At 27.7% G+C, this 22,189-nt stretch overlaps 1 protein-coding gene across 1 annotated transcript; it reads left to right on the top strand.

Annotated features, from left to right (window-relative positions):
- The first annotated feature begins 6,198 nt into the window (after nucleotides 1-6,198).
- Nucleotides 6,199-11,311, top strand: LOC113389793 (pyrokinin-1 receptor-like). The gene is made up of 4 exons (XM_026626800.1): nucleotides 6,199-6,770; nucleotides 7,039-7,153; nucleotides 8,978-9,188; nucleotides 11,226-11,311. The coding sequence occupies exons 1-4, from the start codon at nucleotides 6,199-6,201 to the stop codon at nucleotides 11,309-11,311; spliced, it is 984 nt and encodes a 327-aa protein (XP_026482585.1).
- Nucleotides 11,312-22,189: the final 10,878 nt, after the last annotated feature.

Below are 22,189 nucleotides of genomic sequence, written 5' to 3'. Positions count from 1 at the left end.
CATTCATAAATTAATAAATTGATTAACACAAATTAATGTTACCTTACAAAAGACGAGAAGTCTGTACAAAACTATTTAGGTATTTCTACATCGTTTTTTTTTCGTGACTAATAATATAAAAAAGTCTTCCTCATCCGCATAAATCAAGTGTAACAAGGCGTCGTTTCCACCGGAAAATTTTTTCATTAAAACATCACAAAATCCTGGGAAAATATGTTATAAATATTTATCACAGAGAAGATAGTAAGTTCTTCGCTATTATTTTTATTAAAAACTGTGTGAATGGCATCGTGCCTTAAGGCAAATTGCTGGAACTTGCCGTACCGTAACGAAATGATCGAGAAATTTTAAACGTTTTCGAATATATTATTACAAATACTGTAACTTTCATTATTTTTGCTATCTTTTGTTATATCTGAGCAAATCAAATGTAAATCATAAATCATAAATCAATTTATCTCCAGAACATTAAAAATCGTCATTTCATTTCGAATTCAATTTCAAAAAAAAAATAGTTGCCTAATTTGCACAAAATTGAAAAAGTGCTCCCGTATAGTCACAGTCTAAACGCATTTGCAAATAATTCTGTGCGATATTTTCACTTACACTGTGCTTAGCTTGGCGACATTTTCATATTTTTCAACAGTTTTTTTCTCACAAAATTGGAAAAGTGCTCCATTACATAAGCAGTCTAAACGCACTTGGGTAAACATTTGTACCAGAGTGGCGCTTAGACTGTGCTTAGCCTGGAGGATTTTTTGAATTTGCATTCTAAAATTACAATAAAATTTATTCAAAATATAATATATGTATGAAAATGTTAGTAGTTAGTTACTTTTAACTTCCCGCAGGGTAAGTTATTGTAATAGGCCGAAAATCGAAATTGAAAATTTTTACATTTCTCGACGTTTTAAAGGTTTTTACATTTCTCGAACGTTTTGGCATACCCCAGAAAAAATGGATGTGTGTGTGTGTGTGTATGTATGTATGGATACAAATTTCCAGTCACGTTTTCGGGCGCACGGATCAACCGATTTGAATGGTTCAAAAAACATTCGATTCCTATTGATAGGGAAAAGAGCTGATTAGTTTTTGGCAAAGGCAGGTCCAGTTGTTTCGGAGATACGGAGCAAAGAGTGCAGAAAATAGAAATCGACTTTTTGAGAGAACGGAGTATCCGATTTGAATGATCTAAAAAACATTAATTAGTAATGATTTTGAGAAGTGTTTATTAGTTTTTGGCAAAGGCAGGTCCAGCCATTTCAAAGATACGGAGCTAAATATGTAAAAAATGGCAGTTTTTGAGAGAACTAAGCGTCCGATTTAAATGATTCAAAGAACTTTCTGCTTGTCTTAACAAAATAATTGTTTTTTTTTGTATATCGGAAATAATTCAGATTTTATTTTTATTCTGACTATAGTTCTAATATAACTTAAACAAATAATTTCAACTTTGCAATTCAGTTTATATAATTCTTATAAATATTAGACAATGTTACAATATTTATAATAATCTATTTCAAAACATTCAGTATTCCTCGAACATTTCGTTACGGTACGGGAAGTTCCAGCAATTTGCCTTAAGGCACGATGCCACCCACTAGTACTTTTTAATTTCACGAAGTTAAAGCTGGTTTTGCTAAAAAAATTGATTTGAGAACGTAAAATATTTTTTTATGGTTCTGTGGCGATATCAAGCAGGCTGGTTTTGATTTGTAAAAAACAATGGGACATGTCATGTATATTTTTGATATCGAAATATTTTTACAGTTAATAAATTTATATTTTTTTATTATGTTGGGAGTTTCTAATTTAATATATTATCATAATCATTACAACTCCCACATTGGTGACTCACGACGATGGAGATGAAGATAAAGGAGTTTTATTTTTCGAAGATTTAAGAAAAATTGATTTTGACGCAGCACCATAATCACTGGTCTTCAGTGACGACCTATAAGGTATGTCCAGTCCAATCCATCATAGTTAACGCACTTACTATCTGGATCAGACTTCCGAGGTTACTCATTTGGTATACCCAGACCTCAGTGTTTATTGCTACCAGAAAAAATAATTTGGAGCCTGAACTTTTCATTGGAATGCAATTCAACCTCTCTTTCTCTGTTAACTCAACAAATCGTCTTATAATGCTACCTCCCATTATCGGTGACAACGACGAATCAAAACAAAATTTGACATAATTTATTGGATTCCACAATTCTGGACTCTTATGTCAAAGAAACCAATGATCCTGATTTGGATAAAGAGCCAACTTCTTTCTCTGATCGGAACTCATCAGATACGAATGCAACGCTTGCAGAAATGGAAACTGTACCCATAAATTATGCATTCTAAACATTAAGTTATTCTGATATAACTAATACCCATTAGATCGAGAACATTATGCAGAATATGGAGTTGATGGCAGGTCAAATCACCACATACGGTGGATCTGCTGACGAAACATGGAAATTTGTAATTGACCAGTATTACAACACTGGTCTGCTATAATCTGCTTTCCCACCACATTTTTATAACGTGTTTCCCTGTATTTTTTTTTAAACTGTGAGATCAACACTGGGCAGGGAGTGTGTGGCGATATCAAGCAGGCTGGTTTTGATTTGTAAAAAACAATGGGACATGTCATGTATATTTTTGATATCGAAATATTTTTACAGTTAATAAATTTATATTTTTTTATTATGTTGGGAGTTTCTAATTTAATATATTATCATAATCATTACAACTCCCACAGTTCTTAACTAAACAAAACTTTTAAAAATGTCCCGAGCTTAAGAATGAAATATCGAATTCAAAGTCGTTTTATTCAAAACTTTTATATCGGAGTGTAAAATATTTAGTTTTTTACTGAAAAAAAAATTACTTAGTATGTATATTTATTGATCATCTAGTATATTTATATATCAAAGAACACCCACTTTACACATTTTTCTAAAATATCTTGTTCTTTGTTCATAGAAATATAGATGAACGAACATATCGTATGTAAATTTCCGGAATACCAAAACCGGAACATTTTCCGGAAACCGTCTCTACTTTCAATATACGCTCCGATTGTTTTGATCAAAATAAATATACTTGTAACATATAAAATTTGCGAGAAATACTTGTATACAAAAAACAATATATATAAATTATAGTATTTAAATGTAAAAAAATGGTTTAGGGAATTAAGCAAAATACTAGGAAAAATAAGGAAATTATTGAAAAAAAGTAATTGTTGATAGAATATTTTTGAAAAAAATTGAGTGAACAAAATAACAGTCTACTAGTAATAAATTATTGTTAAAAAAATATCTTGGTATAAATAGACAAAATATATTTTTCGCCTTTCACGTCATATATTTTAATTCCGAATGTTTGCTTCGCAAACAAAACCAATAATAGGTTTTCTGTAAGCAAAACTGATTGAAAAAATCCAGCTGACATCACCATATTTTATGAAAAATAGCAAAAACTTATACTTGATAAGATAAGAATAAAATTGGATCCATTGTAATCCAAATCCAAAATTTTTGTAATTCGAGTTATTTGACAAAAACTAAAAAATGTTCTGAATTTTCTATTTATTGCCAAAGAATCAAATATCGAATTCAAAGTCGTTTTATTCAAAACTTTTATATAAAACTGTATAAAAGTGTTCCTTACAAAATGTTGTAAATTTTATCTAGTTTCACCCCATTTAACTGAAAAGGGGTAGTTCAATATGAAATTTTTGAGTTATTTGACAAAAACCACAAAAATGTCCCAAATTTTTTATATTTATTGCTTAAGAATGAAATATCGAATTCAAAGTCGTTAATCAAAAATAACTATGTAATCTTTGTCTCTCTAGTATATTATATTCATATTTATATATTTACATACATTTCTTTTTATTTATTATTAATTAATAATATTTTTATTATGATTTTATTATTTGTGCAGAAAATGATAACTATAAAAATTGAGTTTGCAAAGTTTATTAAAAAAACAGTGAAACATTTTTTTGAAATTACATCATTTTTTATATTATAATGTAATAGATATATATATATATATATATATATATAATATAATATATTGATATATAATAATTATTCATTATAATATTAATGTATTTATTATATTTTTATTTCAGGTTTCAATCAAAGAAATCTCTACCAGCAAGTTCAACAATATTTTTAAAAAGTGCAACAATTGTTTTAAAATTTCCAAAAATAATGTGTTTACTAGAAAATAATAATATAAAGTGGTTTCTACAATTTTCCCAGAATCAAACTTTTGTGATTTCTAGTAAACAACATTTTTTACAGTATTTAAACTTTAATAAGTGAAAAGTGATAAATAAAATTAATATTTTACTTTTTAAACATTATTAGGTAATGAATTGTATTAAGTGATTAATAGTGATAAATATAATGACGATGATTTTTAAAAATGTGTGTATGTGTAATTGATCTAAAGTCTGCAAAAATAGTGTCCAAAAACTGGGAAATTGAAGGTTTTTGGATCACAAAAACCTGATTGGTTTCCAAAATTTGCAAAAATAGTGTCTAAAAACTAAAAAATTGCACGAAGAACCAACATTTTGAAGAAATCAAACTTGAAGTTCAAACTCGCTCTGGTAAATTGTGCACATTTTAAGTCTAATACTAGCAAGATTTAGTTACATTTTAAAAAAAAAAAACTCGAAATTTTTGTTCATAAGACTCTTATGATTAGCTTAGCAAAAACTAGATAAAATTCGCCGATATAAAAATTCTGAATAATACGAGTTTGAAATCGGTTTTATATTGCATACAAGTTTGCAATAGAATGAATATTCCGGACTTTTTTCTACAATTCTTCAAATAACTCAAAAACTTTGTATGTGGCACTCTTTTTTAGTTAGTTTAGCAAAAACTACATAAAATTTACTATTAACTAATATATACAATCTTTTATGTTCTCATATAAAAATAATAAACAATATACCTAGCAACTTATAACAATTTAAAAGTAAAACTCGTTTAACAATCCATCACATAAAAGTAGTTTCTTAGAAAATTCCAATAAATTATGTAACTCTTTCTGAGAATTTTTGTAACTTTTTGCTCTTTTATTTTCATTCTGTTGTAACAAACGAAATTGTGTAATGGCATGTAACAAATCTTTGAAAGAAACGTTTGTAAAAGAAAAAGCCACGAATTTCTTTCATTCTTTGGAGTTTTTATGAAAAAAAAGTCTGATTATTAAAGTTTGGTAAAAAAAAAAAAAAAACTCTGAATAAATATATTTTTTAAATAAATTTAAAAGAAATAATTGTTATTCATTATTTTATTTATCTATCATTTTAAATATTTCAATCAGTTTTTCAGTTATTCATCTTAAATTTATTGTTCCAAGTTATTTAAATAAACTTTATCAAAAAAATCATACATTTCAAATTTAAAGACAAAAACGTGCAAGATATCTCATTCTTTAAATATTATTTGAATGCAAACTATTATATATCAATGAAGAAGTAGAAAAAATGTTGGCAACTCTCCATTAGGCAAAATGCCACATATTTTATTTCCAATAAATCAACTAAATAGATAATATTATTTTATAATGTTATAAATTGTGTAATTGGTAACTGGAAAATGAAGAATTTAGAAACCATACTACTTGAATCTATTGTTTTGCATTTATTGTGAACAATTTAACTAAAACTTTTGTGCAAATTCAGGTATTTTGGAGCCGACAAGTCAAATTATGAGGAAAGTTTGCAAGAACACTGCTTAAATCAATTGCAAAATTAGACAAAAGCATTAGGAATTTACAAGAAATCAACATTCTGCACCATATCTATGATTTTTTACCATGTCAATTGCAGAAATGTAGAAGTCCTGTCCAAAAACCTACCAAAAACTTTGTGTAAACCACCAGAAAATTTGTGTGAACAACCACAGAAAACCTTGGATAAAATAAAACTACTCAAATACAAAAGCATCAATAAATTCCAAGAAGTCAACATTCTGCACCAAATCTATGACTTGTTACCATGTCAATTGCAGAAATGTAGAAGTCCTGTCCAAAAACTCACTAAGAACTTTGTGTAAATCACCAGAAAATTTGTGTAAAAACCACAAAAAACCTTTGGATAGCATCTACAAATTAGCTACAAATTAAGATGCTCCTTCAAAAATAAACCAACCTCCAAAATCCCTCACCATGTCTGCATTTACCAACCTCACCCTGGACCCAAATGCAACCTTAAGCTACTTTTTGAGCCACAAACTGGTTCGAGATCTAACCCAAAGATTACTTCTCTGGAACCAGACCCAAAATGCATCTCTATTCCTGGACAACCAGACTTTATCTGACCTTTACCAGGCCACAAAAGAAGGAAACGCCTATGGACGAGGCAGTATATCTATAGTCATCACAATTACAGTGATCTATCTAATAATTTTCCTCACTGGAATAGTTGGTAACATCAGTACATGTGTTGTGATTTCCAAGAACAAGTCGATGCATACTGTTACAAATTACTATTTGTTCAGTTTGGCGGTTTCTGATCTACTTTTGCTGATCAGTGGCGTGCCTCTGGAGGTGCACAAGTTGTGGTATCCTTACAGATTTGGGTTTGGAGAGCATGTTTGTATAATTCAAGGACTGTTTGCAGAGACTTCTGCTAATGCTACTGTTTTGACCATCACTGCTTTTACTATTGAGCGATATGTGGCGATTTGTCACCCTTTCTTGTCGCATGCTGCATCCAGCAAACTTTCTAGAGCCATCAGGTAAGGGATAGATAAATCTAGATGTAGTTGATTTTTTAGACAAATTGAGGTAAATTTTGACAAGGTGTAGTCAATAAAAGTTATTTACATTTATTGACAACATTTTTGCAACCTAAAACACCTAATTTCTTACCCAAATCAATACTAAATCTGATGCAAAGTAGAAGTCACCCCACGGCTTTTCTAATTTCTGATTAAACCAGAAACTTTTAAATAATTTATCAAGTGTTGGTTTTATCTTTGATAGTTGATTTTACTATTTTTCTAGGTATATAGCAGTTATCTGGCTCCTGGCCCTCGGTTTGGCCATTCCCCAGGCCATGCAATTCGGAGTTGTTCTGGAATACAACGGGATGACCCAGTGCACTTTCAAAAGAGAAGTGGTAAGACATCAAAATTATATTTAAATTCTGAAAAAATGTACTAAGTATGTATAGTTAAGAAACTGCTCGACTGATCTGTACCTTAAAATATTTATTGAACTAATATTTTTGGGCCAGATTTTGAATTTTCTAAAGCGATTCAGGGTTTTTGACAAGAACGTTGACGGAATTTTGTGCGGTTTGTTGGTGATTGTGAAGAAACGGCTGGGCCGATCTGCGTACAAAATTAGGCACCACTAGTGCTTATTATGTTTTATGTAAAGGTTTTTAGTTTTTTAAAATCGGTGTATGAGTTTTTGAGAAAACCGTCGTCGAAAGTCAAACTATGGTTCACGTACATATTGATTTTAGTCTTGGTGCACGAAGAATTGTGGTAATTGTAAAGAAACGGTTCGACCGATCTGCGTACAAAATTAAGCACTATAAGACCTTATCGTGTTTCATAGACTGGCTTTTAAATTTTCAAAATCGGTGTCTGAGTTTTTAAGAAATCCGTCGTCAAATGTTATGCATTGGTTTGCACACACTTTGATTTCAGTCTCGGTGCACGAAAGATTGTGGTAATTGTGAAGAAACGGCTTGGCCGATCTGCGTAAAAAATTAGGCACCACAAGTCCTGATTGTGTTTTATTTAATGGCTTTTAAATTTTCAAAATCTGTGTGTAAGTTTTTTAGAAATCCCTCGCCGAAAGTCGAACTTTGGCTCACATCCACATTGATTTCAATCTCGGTTCACAACGGATTGTGATAGTTGTGAAGAAACGGCTTGGCCGATCAGCGTACAAAATTAGGCACCACAAGTGCTTATTGTGTTTTATCGATTGGCTTTTAAATGTTCAAAATCAGTTTATAAGTTTTTGAGAAAACCGTCGCCGAAAGTCAAACATTGGCTTACATTCACATTGATTCCACTATCGGTGCACGAAAGATTGTGGTCATTGTAAAGAAACGGCTTCACCGATCTGTGTACAAAATTAGGCACCACAAGTCCTCATCGTGTTTAATCGATTGGCAATTAAAACTTTGTGAACGGTGTAAAAGTTTTTGCAAAAACCGTCGTCAAATGTTATACATTGGTTCACATCCATATTCGGTGCTCAAAAGATCGTGGTAATTGTTAAGAAACGGCTTGACCGATCTGCGTAAAAAATTAAGCACCACAAGTCTTCATTGTGTTTTATTGAATGACGTTTAAATTTTCAAAATCGGTGTATGAATTTTTAAGAAATTCGTCGCCGAAAGTCAAACATTGGCTCACATCCACATCGATTCCCAACTCGGTGCACGAAAGATTGTGGTCATTGTAAAGAAACGGCTTGACCGATCTGCGTACAAAATTAGGCACCATAAGTCCTTATTGTGTTTTATTGAATGGCTTTTGAATTTTCAAAATCGGTGTATAAGTTTTTAAGAAAACCGGGGTCGAATGTCACACTTTGGTTCACATCCACATTGATTTCAATCTCGGTGCACAAAAGATTGTGGTAATTGTGAAGAAACGGTTTGTCCGATCTGCGTACAAAATTAGGTACCACAAGTCATCATCGTGGTTACTCAATTGGCTTTTAAAATTTTGAAATCGGTGCATCCATTTTTGAGACAACGTCGTCGAAAGTCGAGCGTTGACTCATACTCACATTTCTTCCAATTTTTGTGTTGAAGAGATTTTGGTAATTGTGAAGAAACGGTTCAACCAATCTGTACGCAAAATCTGCCAAAAATAAAACACCAAATATTCTTTCATTCTTCACTATATTTTCACCATATTTTTCACGATTTTTCACCATTTTCTCACTATCATTTCCCCATATTTCTATTACCCAGGTGGAATACGCCTTCGAAGTCTCCGGTTTTGTTTTCTTCGTGGGTCCCATGACGGTTATAACCGTCCTGTATGCGTGTATTGGAGTCAAATTGAGGAGATCCAGGTTGGTCAGGTCAGACAACGGTGGAAACGCAAGTACAAATTCAGGAAAAAATAGCCTGAACAAATTTAGAGTCAACGGATCGCAGACAAAAGTCATCAGAATGTTGGGTAAGTGGAAAGTATCATTTATAATATATATATATATATATATATATATATATATATATAGCTTAGCAGAAACTAGATAAAATTTACTTAAAATCCATATAAATAGTTATATAAGCTCCAAAACAATATTTTTGAAGAATTCAAATTTGAAGTTCAAACTCGCTCTGGTATATTGTGCTCATTTTAAGTCTAATACTTGTCAGATTTTGTTACATTTTTTTTCAAATAACTCAAAATTTTTGTTCATAAGACTCTTTTATGGTTAGCTTAGCAAAAACTAGATAAAATTTACAACAAATGCCTACAAACGATTTCATACACACCGATATAAAAATTCTGAATAAAACGAGTTTGAAATCGGTTTTATATTGTATACAAGTTTGCACTAGAATATTCGGGACCTTTGCTACAATTCTTAAAATTAATCAAAAATTTTGTATATGGCACTCTTTTTTAGTTAGTTTAGCAAAAACTACATAAAATTTACTATGAACTTATATATACAATCTTATATGTTTTCATATAAAAACTATAAACAATATACCTAGCAACTTATAAAAATTTAAAAGTAAAACTCGTTCTTTAACAATCCATCACATAAAGGTATTTTCTTAGAAAATTCCAATAAATTACGGAACTCTTTCTGAGAATTTTTTGTAACTTTTTTGCCTTTTTATTTTAATTCTGTTGTAACAAAAGAAATTGTGTAATGGCATGTAACAAATCTTTGAAACAAACTTTTGTAGAAGAAAAAGCCACACCTTTCTACAATTCTTTGGAAGTTTTTATAAAAAAAAGTCTGATTATTAGAGTTTGGTAAAAAATAAATAAAAGCTCAATAAATATACTTTTTTAAATAAATTTAAAAGTAATAGACATTTGTTAAATATACTTCATCATTTTATTTATCTATTATTTCAAATATTTCAATCACTTTTTCATCTTAAATTTATTGTTCAAAGTTATTTAAATAAACTTTGTCAAAGAAAATCACAGCTTTCAAGATTTAATACAAAAACGTGCAAGATATCTCGAGATAAATTCTTTAAATATTATTTTAATGCAAACTATTATATATCAATGAAGAAGTAGAAAAAATGTTGGCAACTTTCCATTAGGCAAAATGCCACATATTTTATTTCCAATAAATCATCTAAATAGATAATATTTCACGAGCCTTCAGAGGAAATAAATCGTTTTTTCTTTCATCATTATATATATATATATATATATATATATATATATAATAAACGAGATAAATCTCTCTCGGGCCAGTTGTTTACAAAAAAAATATTTCCCAAGACAAGGAAAAAATATTTACGAGAGAATACTGATAATTGCATGATAACACGATACAAATGTTCCTATTTTACACTTTGAGAGGAAAAACATAAAAAATAATGGATAAAAATAGCAAATAAATTGTCAATTATATCGAAGAAATTGACTTTTATTTCTCAAAGAGGATAAAATATACTGAATATAAATAAAATCAATGTCGAATGCTTGATGTTTACGATACTTTTATTCAAAAGATGGTAAAAAGCTTAAAATAAGAGATAAAAAATGTAATTAAATATATAATTATAGCATAGGTATTATAATTTTTTTATGTCAAAAATTAGACAAAAATATTTGTCTGAATATAAGAGCAAGTTTAAATTTCAAAATGGATTTATTCAAAATTTTGTACCGGATTTTATAAAACTATTTACATGGATTTTAAGTTAATTTTATCCAGTTTCTGCTAAGCTAACTCAAAAAGAGTGTACCAAACAAATTTTTCAAATAATTTGAATAAATGCAACAAAATGTTTCAAAAATTAAACAAGAATATTTGTCCAGTATATAAAAGCAAGTTTAAATTTCAAAATGGAATTATTCAAAATTTTATATCGGATTTTATAAAACTATTTATATGGATTTTAAGTAAATTTTATCTAGTTTCTGTTAAAATAAATGTTATGGCTTTTTCTTCTACAAAAGTTTCTCTTAAATATTTAACACAATTTACTTAATGTTGAAAAATCTTCAAAGAGTATCGTAATTTATTACAAAGATCTAAAGAACTACTTTTCCTTAATGGATTGTTACGTAATGAGTTTTTCTTTGTAGAACGTTAATTAAAATACATTGTTTTAGATGTAATATGTATTGTAATTAATTAATAACTGAAAAATAGTACTCTCATATGAAATTTATGAGTTATTTGACAAAAACCAAAAAAAATGTCCCGAATTTTCTATTTATATTGCTAAAGAATGAAATATTGAATTCAAAGTCGTTTTATTCAAAAGTTTTATATCGGAGTGTATAAAAGTGTTCTCTAAAAAATGTTTTATCTAGTTTCAACCTAACTGAAAAAGGGTGGTTCCATATAAAATTTTTGAATTATTTGACAAAAACCAAAAAATGTCCCAAATTTTCTATATTTAAATATATGAATGAAATATCTAATTCAAAGTCGATTTATTTGAAACTTTTATTTTGGACTGAATATAACTGTTCATATAAAAATATAGTAAATTTTATCTAGTTTTTGCAGTACTAATACAGTCTCTGATACAAAAATTTTGAGATGGTTGAAGAAATGTAAAAAAATGTCCCTATTTTTCCATTGCATTTATCAAAATTTCGATTTCAAAGTTGTTTAAAAAATAATAATATATTTTTGGCAAACTTGTAAAAATTGGAAATCAAGGTTATTACTATTCGATGGCAAATTAAAAATGTTCTTAGAACAACTTTTTGAATCACCAAAATATCTACAATAGTTTTTATAAAATTGCATTTTTACATTTTGCAAATTTTATAAGTCGTAAAAAATCAATATGGATCCTGCGAAATCGAAATGTTTAAAAATGGAATATCTCGAGAACGCTTTTAGATATTTTAGAAATTCAAAAAGTCCCTTATATAATACTTTCAATTTGCCATCGAATTGTTTTGATCACAATATGTTATTTTAACTCGTTCACTAAAAGTGCAACATTAATTTGCATACTCATATAGAAAGCATCAAATAACACAATCGGTAATGAAAAAAAAACTTGGAAATATATTAATAGACTATAAGGATACATACTTCTAACTTGCATTGTTAAATATTTCTTCAAATCCTGAAGATTTTTTGTATATGTACATTCTTGAAATAAAAGTAAAGAAAGTAAAAAATGGAAATCAAGAGTATTACTATTCGATGGCAAATTGAAAATGCTTCTAGACCAACTTTTTGAATCGCCAAAATATCTGCAATAGTTTTTACAAAATTGCATTTTTACACATTGCAAATTTTATAAGTTGTAAAAAATCAATATGGATCCTGCAAAATCGAAATGTTTAAAAATACAATATCTCGAGAACGCTTTGAGATATTTTAGAAATTCAAAAAGTCCATTATATAACATTTTTAATTTGCGTCTGAGTGTATAACTGTTGGCATGGAATTGTAGTAAATTTTATCTAGTTTCTGCTTATCTAACTAAAAGAGTGCACCCATATGAATATAATATATATATATATATATATATAATATATATTAATTTTCTTCACCATTCTCAAGAACATATTCTTGTTGTTGTATAACCATAAGACTCGTGTTGCATAATAAATAGATGCAAGACGTGTCTCATGTGCAAATGCAAATATATATATATATATATATATATATATATATATATATATATACACAAATGTATATATTATGCATCATTTGCAATGCCCCATACATATCTCACAATGCATTTTGTCTGTCTGTCGATATTGTTATCGATGGCTTTGGCTTTTGAATAAATTGTTACTAGGCGCTATGTAGTCCCTTATATATTATACCAGTGATTTCCAACCCTTGAGGTCCTAAGGGTGCAAAAATCTGTTGCCAGATAAATGTCTCCAAAATAGGGATGAATAAAAAAAAGTCATTCCTTAATTCATTTTTTAGCACCAGACGCATTTTTAAATATTTCGATTTCGCAGGATCCATATTGATTTTTCACAACTTATAAAATTTGCAAAGTGTAAAAATGCAATTTTATAAAAACTATTGTAGATATTCTGGTGATTCAAAAAGTTGTTCTAAAAGCATTTTCAATTTGCCATCGAATAGTAATACTCACGATTTCCAATTTTTACTAATTCTTCAAGAATATATATTTTACACAAATCTTCTGGATTTGAGGAAATAGTCATCAATGCAAATCGATAGTATGTATCTTTGTAGTTAATTAATATATTTTTAAAGTTATTTTTCCATTACCGGTTGTGTTATTTGATGCTTTCTGTATGAGTATGCAAATTTGGGTTACATTCTCAGTGAACGAGTTAAAACAGCAAATCGTGATTAACACAGTTCGATGGCAAATTAAAAATGTTATATAAGCGACTTTTTGAATTTCTAAAATATCTCAAAGCGTTCTCGAGATATTGCATTTTTAAACATTTCGATTTCGCAGGATCCATATTGATTTTTACAACTTATAAAATTTGCAAAGTGTAAAAATGCAATTTTATAAAAACTATTGCAGATATTTTGGTGATTCAAAAAGTTGTTCTAGAAGCATTTTTAATTTGCCATCGAATAGTAATACTCTTGATTTCCAGTTTTCACCAGTTCCTCAAGAATATATATTATGCGCAAATAAATCAATGCAAATCGATAGTATGTATCTTTATTATTAATATTTTTAAGGCTTTTTTTCATTATTGATTGTATTATTTGATGCTTTGTATCATCATCCCCTAATTTTATATTGTTAAATTAAAAGGGCTTTCAAATAAAAATTCATCAATTTAAAATCCACCAATCGAGTTAATAAAGATTAAATTAATTTAATAAATATTAGAAATAAAAAATATTTTTTTTGTGCATAATATTGAAACCTTTGAAGTAAATCATAATATAAGTTAAAAATTTCAAAAAAGTTGGAAATCACTGTATTATTATTATGGGATTCTGTCGAAGGGCAATTGTGCAAGCTCCAATGCAATGAGGGTATAGGAATCTTTTTACATAAATTATATATATATATATATATATATATATATATATATATTGTAGTGGTATTCACCCTTTACAATAGTTATAAATAATATTGTAAATCGATGTAACGGTCAATATGAATAACGCATTTTGTATGACTCAACCTTGCGACATTGTACGCAACAAAGTATGAGAGATAAGCAACATTGTAACGAGCCGTAACGGTTTCTGCGTCTCAAACAAACCACAAAACTACGTCTAAAGTAAATAGGAGTGAGTCATTTTACGTATTTTTCTGGAAGGATAATTGCGCCACCATCAGAGATTATAAAAGCCTGAAGAGAACAAAGTCAGTGTTCATTTGTCGACTAAACACCAAACAGTTCACATCACTCTTATTCAAAATATCAATTGTGTAATAAGTGTAACCAAGTAATGAATTAAATAAAATTTATAAATGTCTTCAGATGTTTAATTAAATATTTCACAGTGGTAAAGTTTATGATAAGCAGCAGAAGAACCTAAATTTTAATTGTTGGCATCGATTGGACGCAACATAACTGTTGGTGACGGCCTCAACATAAATTGTTGTAAACCCAGGGGTGCACAACAATATATATATACATTTATATATATCCTAAATATTGATTTTCAGTCAATCGTCGAGATAAAAAAAAAAAAAAAAATATTGATAATATACATTTCGACATGGATTGTGTGTCATCATTCAGCAATTTTTGTTAATCAGTATCTAAAACTGATATTTACAAAGTTTAAAAAATATATTTAAATTTATATTTAAAATAATTAAAGAATAAAAGATATTATTTACAAGAGAATGAACCAACACGTTTGCAATTCAAAAAATAAAAATCAGTTTAAAACAATGCTCTCGGAACATGTCATTAATTTAAACCATACTTGCAAGACCAAAAACACTATTATTTTACATAAAGAAAAGAATGTTGACTTCGTCTTACGTAAATACAATATTTGACAAATTTGTACAAAATTAAATTACCTGTAATATTGTCTAACATTATAAAGCCCTAAGGCTACTCTGTATACTTTAAAATTGTACTCGAACTTAGATAATTAATCTCACATTAATCTAACATTTACCAACAGTGCATTTATTTATTGTAACTCCAGTAACTTTTGGACAATTTGTTTAAAATAAATACATTATTTGGCAAATTTGTATAAAATTAAATTATCTATAATATTGTCTAACATTATGAAGTCCTACAGCAACTCTGTATACTTAAAAATCGTACTCAGATTTAGATAATTAATAGACAATTAGATTTATCAGATTTAGATTATTAATAAACAATTAGTTTGTGCATTCATTTAGTAAACCTCTTGTAACTTCTAAACAATTCGTCTAAATTAAACGAAATATTTGACAAATTTGTACAAAATTAAATTATCTATAATATTGTCTAACATTATAAATACCTACAGCAACTCGGTATACTTCAAAATTGCTTTGAAATCATTTGCAACAGATTTTGACCCATACTCAAATTATTATATTGATTATGTAAATTACTCACACATTTAGGCAAGTTTAGGCAACTTTGCTTAGCGCAAAATACCACTTACACCTAGTAAATTATCTTAAAATTACTTACAAATTTTATTTTTCAAAAAAAAATACTATTTTGTCTTGTTTTATAAAAACGTAATACGCAATTTTGTATCCCAAAACCACCAAAATATTTACTTTCCTTTATCACGTGTTTTATATCGAACTTTGGCATAAATATCGACTTTCGGGGATAATAAAAAAGTTTTTCATGTTTTTTTACGATAGGATTTCCTTTATTAGTGCTGTGGGATAATTTATGGCACTATAATCTCGATATTTATATATGAAGATAGACACGTGTTTGCGGTTTTATAGATTATTTCCCATAATCTATAATAATGATGTAACCGAAGCCAAAAATTATCTTTTGACTAACTAAATTATCTTTTTGATACAAAACAGATGGTGGGATTTTTAATGAAGTACGAAATGCGTCGTTAATAAATTAAACTAGTGGTGTATGGCATCGTGCCTTGAGGCAAATTGCTGGAACTTCCCGTACCGTAACGAAATGATCGAGGAATATTAAATGTTTTCAAATAGATTATTATAAATACTGTAACATTGTCTAATATTTATAAGAATTATATAAACTGAATTGCAAAGTTGAAAATATTTGTTTAAAGTATATTAGAACTTTAGCCAAAATTACAATTAAAATCAGAATTATTTTCGATATACGAAAAAAAATGAAACATTTTTTTTTCCAAAAGCAATTATTTTGTTAAAACAAGCAGAAAGTTCTTTGAATCAATCAAATCGAACGCTTCGTTCTCTCAAAAACTGCCTTTTTCTGCACATTTAGCTCTGTATCTCCAAAACCGCTAGACCTGCCTTTGCCGAAAACTTATTAGCACATCTCCCTTATCAATAGAAATCGAATATTTTTTGAACCATTCAAGTCGGATGCTCTTTTCTCTCTAAAACTCAATTTGTATTTTCTGCACTCTTTGCTCCGTATCTCCGTAACGGCTGGACCTGCCTCTGCCAAAAACTTATCAGCGCATCTCCTTATCAATAGAAATCGAATGTTTTTTGAACCATTCAAGTCGGATGCTAGGTTCTCTCAGAAACTCGATTTGTATTTTTTGCACTCTTTGTTCCGTATCTCCGTAACGGCTGGACCTGCCTCTGCCGAAAACTAATCAGCACATCTCCCAATCAATAGGAATCGAATGTTTTTTAAACCATTCAAATCGGTTGATCCGTGCGCCCGAAAACGTGGATGAAAAATTGTATCCATACATTCATACACACACAAATCCATTTTTTCTGAGGTATGCCAAAATGTTCAGAAACCTTCAGAACGTGAAGAAATGTAAAAATTTTCATTTTCAAAACTAGGATATTTTATATTACAGAATAAATACATATTTCTATGAATTCAATATCTTTTGCAATTCTAATATTTATATATCTCCTTCAAAATATATTTTGATGCATTTCAATGCAATATGGTTTATGCAAATTGCATTTACAGTTGTTATTGCTTCTGGGACTCCTTCAAGGATATAAAATGAATCCTGGAATATAATTTTATTGCATTTTCCTATTAAATTTAATACTGTATCTTCGAATAAAATATATTTTATCCATCAGATTAGATTTTCTCCAATGTCAATTTAATAATTTTGTGCCGACTTGCATTTTTGTCAAAAACAAGAAGGAAGTGTTTGTATTTTATTTCCCAATTTGTCTGAGTGAAAATTTAATTTAATAATTCGACAAACCCCGGAAAAACTTCTAAAAGTTGGAAAAGTGTAGGTGACATCTTTGTGGATTTAATTTACATTATATATATATATATATATATATATATATATATAATTACAATAATCTTATTTGCTCAGAATCTATTATTCCAAGTTAATTTTTATAATCTTCACTCTGTTATAATTAATCATTTATATTTATCCATTATTTTAAGTAAATATTACTCTAAAAATCCATTATATATACAGGATTTATATATATATATATATATATATATATATATATATATATATATATTAAATATATATATATATATATTTTATATATTTAAATTTTGCCAAATATTATATTTGTTTTAGACAAATTGTTTAGAAGTTACAAGAAATTTAGTAAATAAACGCACAAACAAATGGTAAATGTTTGTTTAAAAAAGAATTGTTTACGTAAGTTTGAGTACGATTTTTAAGTATACCGAGTTGCTCTAGGTATTTATAATGTTAGATAATATTATAGATAATTTAATTTTGTATAAATTTGCCAAATATTATATTTGTTTTAGACACCAACATTATTTAGAAGTTACAAGAGATTTAATATATGAATGCACTACTGCTAAATATTAAAGTAAGAGAAATTATCAAAGTTGCAATTAAAAAAAGCAAATTAAAATGTAATAAAAAATTAAACATTTAAAAATTTAACACAAAATTAAAAAAATACTATTACTGTTTATTAACTTCCCGTAGGGCCGAAAATCGGAATTGAAAATTTTTACATTTCTCGACGTTTTGAAGGTTTCTGAACGTTTTGGCATACTTCAGAAAAAATGGATGTGTGTGTGTGTGTATGTATGTATGGATACAAATTTTCGCCCACGTTTTCGGGCGTACGGATCAACCGATTTGAATGGTTCAAAAAACATTCGATTCCTATTGATAGGGAAAAGAGCTGATTAGTTTTTGGCAAAGGCAGGTCCAGCCGTTTCGGAGATACGGAGCAAAGAGTGCAGAAAATAGAAATCGAATTTTTGAGAGAACGGAGTATCCGATTTGAATGGTCTAAAAAACATTCAATTAGGAATGATTGGGAGAAGGGGTTATTAGTTTTTCGGAAAGGCAGGCCGAGTTATTTCGAAGATACGGAGCTGAATATGTAAAAAATGGCAGTTTGTGAGAGAACTAAGCGTCCGATTTGAATGATTCAAAGAACTTTCTGCTTGTCTTAACAAAATAATTGATACTGGAAAAAAAATTTTTGGTTCAATTTTTTTTTTTTTTTTTTTTAATTTTTTGTGTATCGAAAATAATTCAGATTTTATTTTCAATTCTGACTATAGTTCTAATATACTTTAAACAAATATTTTCAACTTTTCAATTCAGTTTATATAATTCTTATAAATATTAGACAATGTTACAATATTTATAATAATTTATTTGAAAACATTCAGTATTCCTCGAACATTTCGTTACGGTACGGGAAGTTCCAGCAATTTGCTTTAAGGCACGATGCCACCCACCCCACTAGTTTAAAAAAATTTATTAACAAATTTGATTTCCAGGTCTTTTGAAAATTTTAATTTCCTAATTTAATTACTTGCAAATTACATATTTTTAAATTTGAAGTTTTAGATTGTCTTAATTAGGTAATAAAGACTTAAAAAGCTGAATTTTAGAAGTTCTTGAATTGAAACTTTTAATAAATTAATTTGATCGAATAAAAGTCCTTATCCTATTTATTTTTTTTTTTTTAATTTTATTCGATTAAATTGATTTATTAAAAATTTCACAAGTTTTGGTCCAAAATCTTAAGTTTAGATTTTTTAAGTCTTTTTTACCTACTTAAGACAATCTAAAACTTTAGATTTAAAAATATGTAATTTGCAACAGATTGAAAAGTTTTGTACTAAACCAATTAATAATTTTCAAAAACAAAAATTATTAAGAACTCCAGTCTCATTTTTTATAAATTTATATAGTTGAAAAAAATATATAGTTATTAAATTAATTTATATATTAGTTAATATATTAGTTTATCTGTTTAAAGAAAATCCTATCCTAAAAAACATGAAAAACTTTTTATTATCCCCAAAAGTCGATATTTATTCCAAAGTTCGATATAAAACTTTAAACAAATTGCTTAGAAGTTACAACAGATTTAATACATAACTGCATAAATGATACATTTTAGGATAAATTATCTAAGTTTGACAACGATTTTAAAGTGTACCGAGTTACTCTAGGGTTTTATAATATTAACAAATATTATTAACAATTTAATTTTGTACAGATTTCCCAAATATACTAAATATTTTAGATAAATAGTTAAAATGTTATTGATGATTTAACAAAAAATAGTCTCGCTCCAAACTGTGATGCTAACGATTCAAATAAAAATAAATATAACAAATATTATAATCTAAAAATGTATTATATATTTTTTTTATATTTACAAAATAAAAATTTGTAGTCCTCAAAAAATCTAAACTATGTATAGTTAGTCAAAAAAAATTAGAAAAAAGGAGTATCTGTTTACCAAACAAATTTTGTAGAACGTAAGAATTATCTATCTTTTCTGACAGACGATAAACTAGAGAACTTTAGCAAACTTCTAGTATTTTATCTTGTGCAATTTAAAGATAAAATACAGCAACATGTAGATTATCTGCAAAGTTTCAGCTCGATTTATCTCATGATTTTCCGACAGAAACCACATTGACCTGTTTTTATCCAGTTCTTTATGAAAATTGACTTGGCACAGATTTTAAAAAAACTATGAGATGTAATCTACTAAAATAGCTCATAATTTACTCATACTATATATATATATATAATAATATATAAAAACAAAAACAAAAATCTTAATATTACTAATTCCCACAAAAATCCAATAAGACTCGATTACAAATCCAGTATGAATCTTATGAATTTAAATTATAATTTATATTGATGAAGTCAGAAATGTATAGTTTTTTTTCAAGATGATCTTATAGTAAGTGCCTAATTCTAAATTTATCTTCTAAGCAAAAGAAAAAGAATCTGTTTGAAAAAACCGCAAAGTTATAAATTCAACAGAAAAAGTTGATGTAAATATTTAGATTTTGAGAGAAGAACGAGCTGAGTTTTTAAGAATAACACGATAAAAATCATTAAAATCGGATTTTATTAGTAGATATATATATATATATATATATATATATATATATATATCATAGTAGAGGAGCTTTTACAAAAATACTCAAATGTTCAATCAGTAAAATATAACAATGTTTTGAACTAATCTTAACTATCTTTAGAAATTCAGTTTAATTTGGAAAAATAATTTGTATATGTATATGTATATATATATATATATATATATATATATATATATATATATTAATTAGCATCCTGGATTATTCATTATATTATTAATTATTGTACAACTTTGCTCCCGCCGTTTTTGCATACAAATTATATTGCAAAAACGGCGGAACAAAAGTTGTACACCTAATTGTTATGGTTAAATCACTAATGTATTACATGTGCCTTTGACAAGATTGCATAAAATTAATTAATGAACAATATTGTCTAACATCATTAATCCTTACAGCAACTCGGTATACTTATAAACAATATATCAGGTGTACAACTTTGCCTATGCCGTTTTTGCAAAGGATTTGTATTGTAAAAACGGCGAGAGCAAAGTTGTATATATAAAGTTACGATTGCTTGGTAACATAAATTAATGTACATTAAGGTATCGTCGTAGTTAATGGTTAATTACTCAAAATTTTGTTAAGAAATGTTTTGTTTTCTAATTTTATTTGTAAAGCTTATATATTGGAGAATATAATATCGAAATTTCGCAAGTCTATTCTGCATAGTAAGTCCTGACGAGCTTTTCAAAATTCACAAGTGCATTATAACATAAATTAATGGTACATTGAAGTATTGACGAAGTTAAGTACAAATTACTCAAAAACTTGTTAAGAAACATATTTTTTTGTAAGTTTATTCCAAAAGTATATAGACTGGAGAATATAATTCCAAAATTATGATTGTTTATCCCGCATAGTAAGTCCTGACGAGCTTCTGAAATATTACGATTAATATATTACTTAAATTAAATACGCATCGTGCTGTTGGCAAAGTTAAGTATAAATTACTCGAAAATTTGTTAAGAAACATATATTTTTCTAATTTTATTTCTAAATTAAATACTTTGAAGTATATAATATTAAACTTTCAATTACATAGTCTGCACGGTACGTCCTGAACAGCTCCTCAAAACTCACAAGTGCATTTAATAAATTAATTCATTCATGATCATCTCAATTTTAAAGATTTTTCCAAAAGCAACTCCCATGCAAAATATAATATTTAACTATTGAAGTCAATCTTATAATATTTGTTTTTCTCTAATTATTATTATTTTTTTATATAATTTAATTTAATTTTATTGCATCTAATAAAAACCATGCAAAACTTTTCAGTAACTTTTTTTCTAGTATTGAAAAAATATATCATTTTTTTTTTTTTGAATAAGTTATACCACCAGCCCTCAGTTTAATCATAATTCTTCGAATATAGCTCTTAAAATATTTTTATGATGCTGTATCTCATGAAAAATTAAATTAATGTACATGCAAATATATTTTGAAGATTCTGTAAACATTTTGACTTTTATCGACTATTGGTTTTGTTTGAAATATTCTTTTTAATCAAGTGCTAAGAAAAT

Source organism: Ctenocephalides felis, unplaced genomic scaffold (genome assembly GCF_003426905.1).
Source record: "Ctenocephalides felis isolate EL2017-DRISC unplaced genomic scaffold, ASM342690v1 CF-g0.4_SCAFFOLD_03573, whole genome shotgun sequence".
Lineage (NCBI taxonomy): Eukaryota > Metazoa > Arthropoda > Insecta > Siphonaptera > Pulicidae > Ctenocephalides > Ctenocephalides felis.
This window is presented reverse-complemented; position numbering and strand designations above follow the sequence as displayed.

Excerpts from the sequence above, each read along its gene's own strand:
- LOC113389793 (XM_026626800.1), top strand. The coding sequence starts at position 6,199 with ATGTCTGCATTTACCAACCTCACCCTGGACCCAAATGCAACCTTAAGC. Across the intron at positions 7,154-8,977 it reads GCACTTTCAAAAGAGAAGTG|GTGGAATACGCCTTCGAAGT; the intron begins GTAAGACATCAA and ends TCTATTACCCAG. Across the intron at positions 9,189-11,225 it reads AAAAGTCATCAGAATGTTGG|AGTATCGTAATTTATTACAA; the intron begins GTAAGTGGAAAG and ends AAATCTTCAAAG.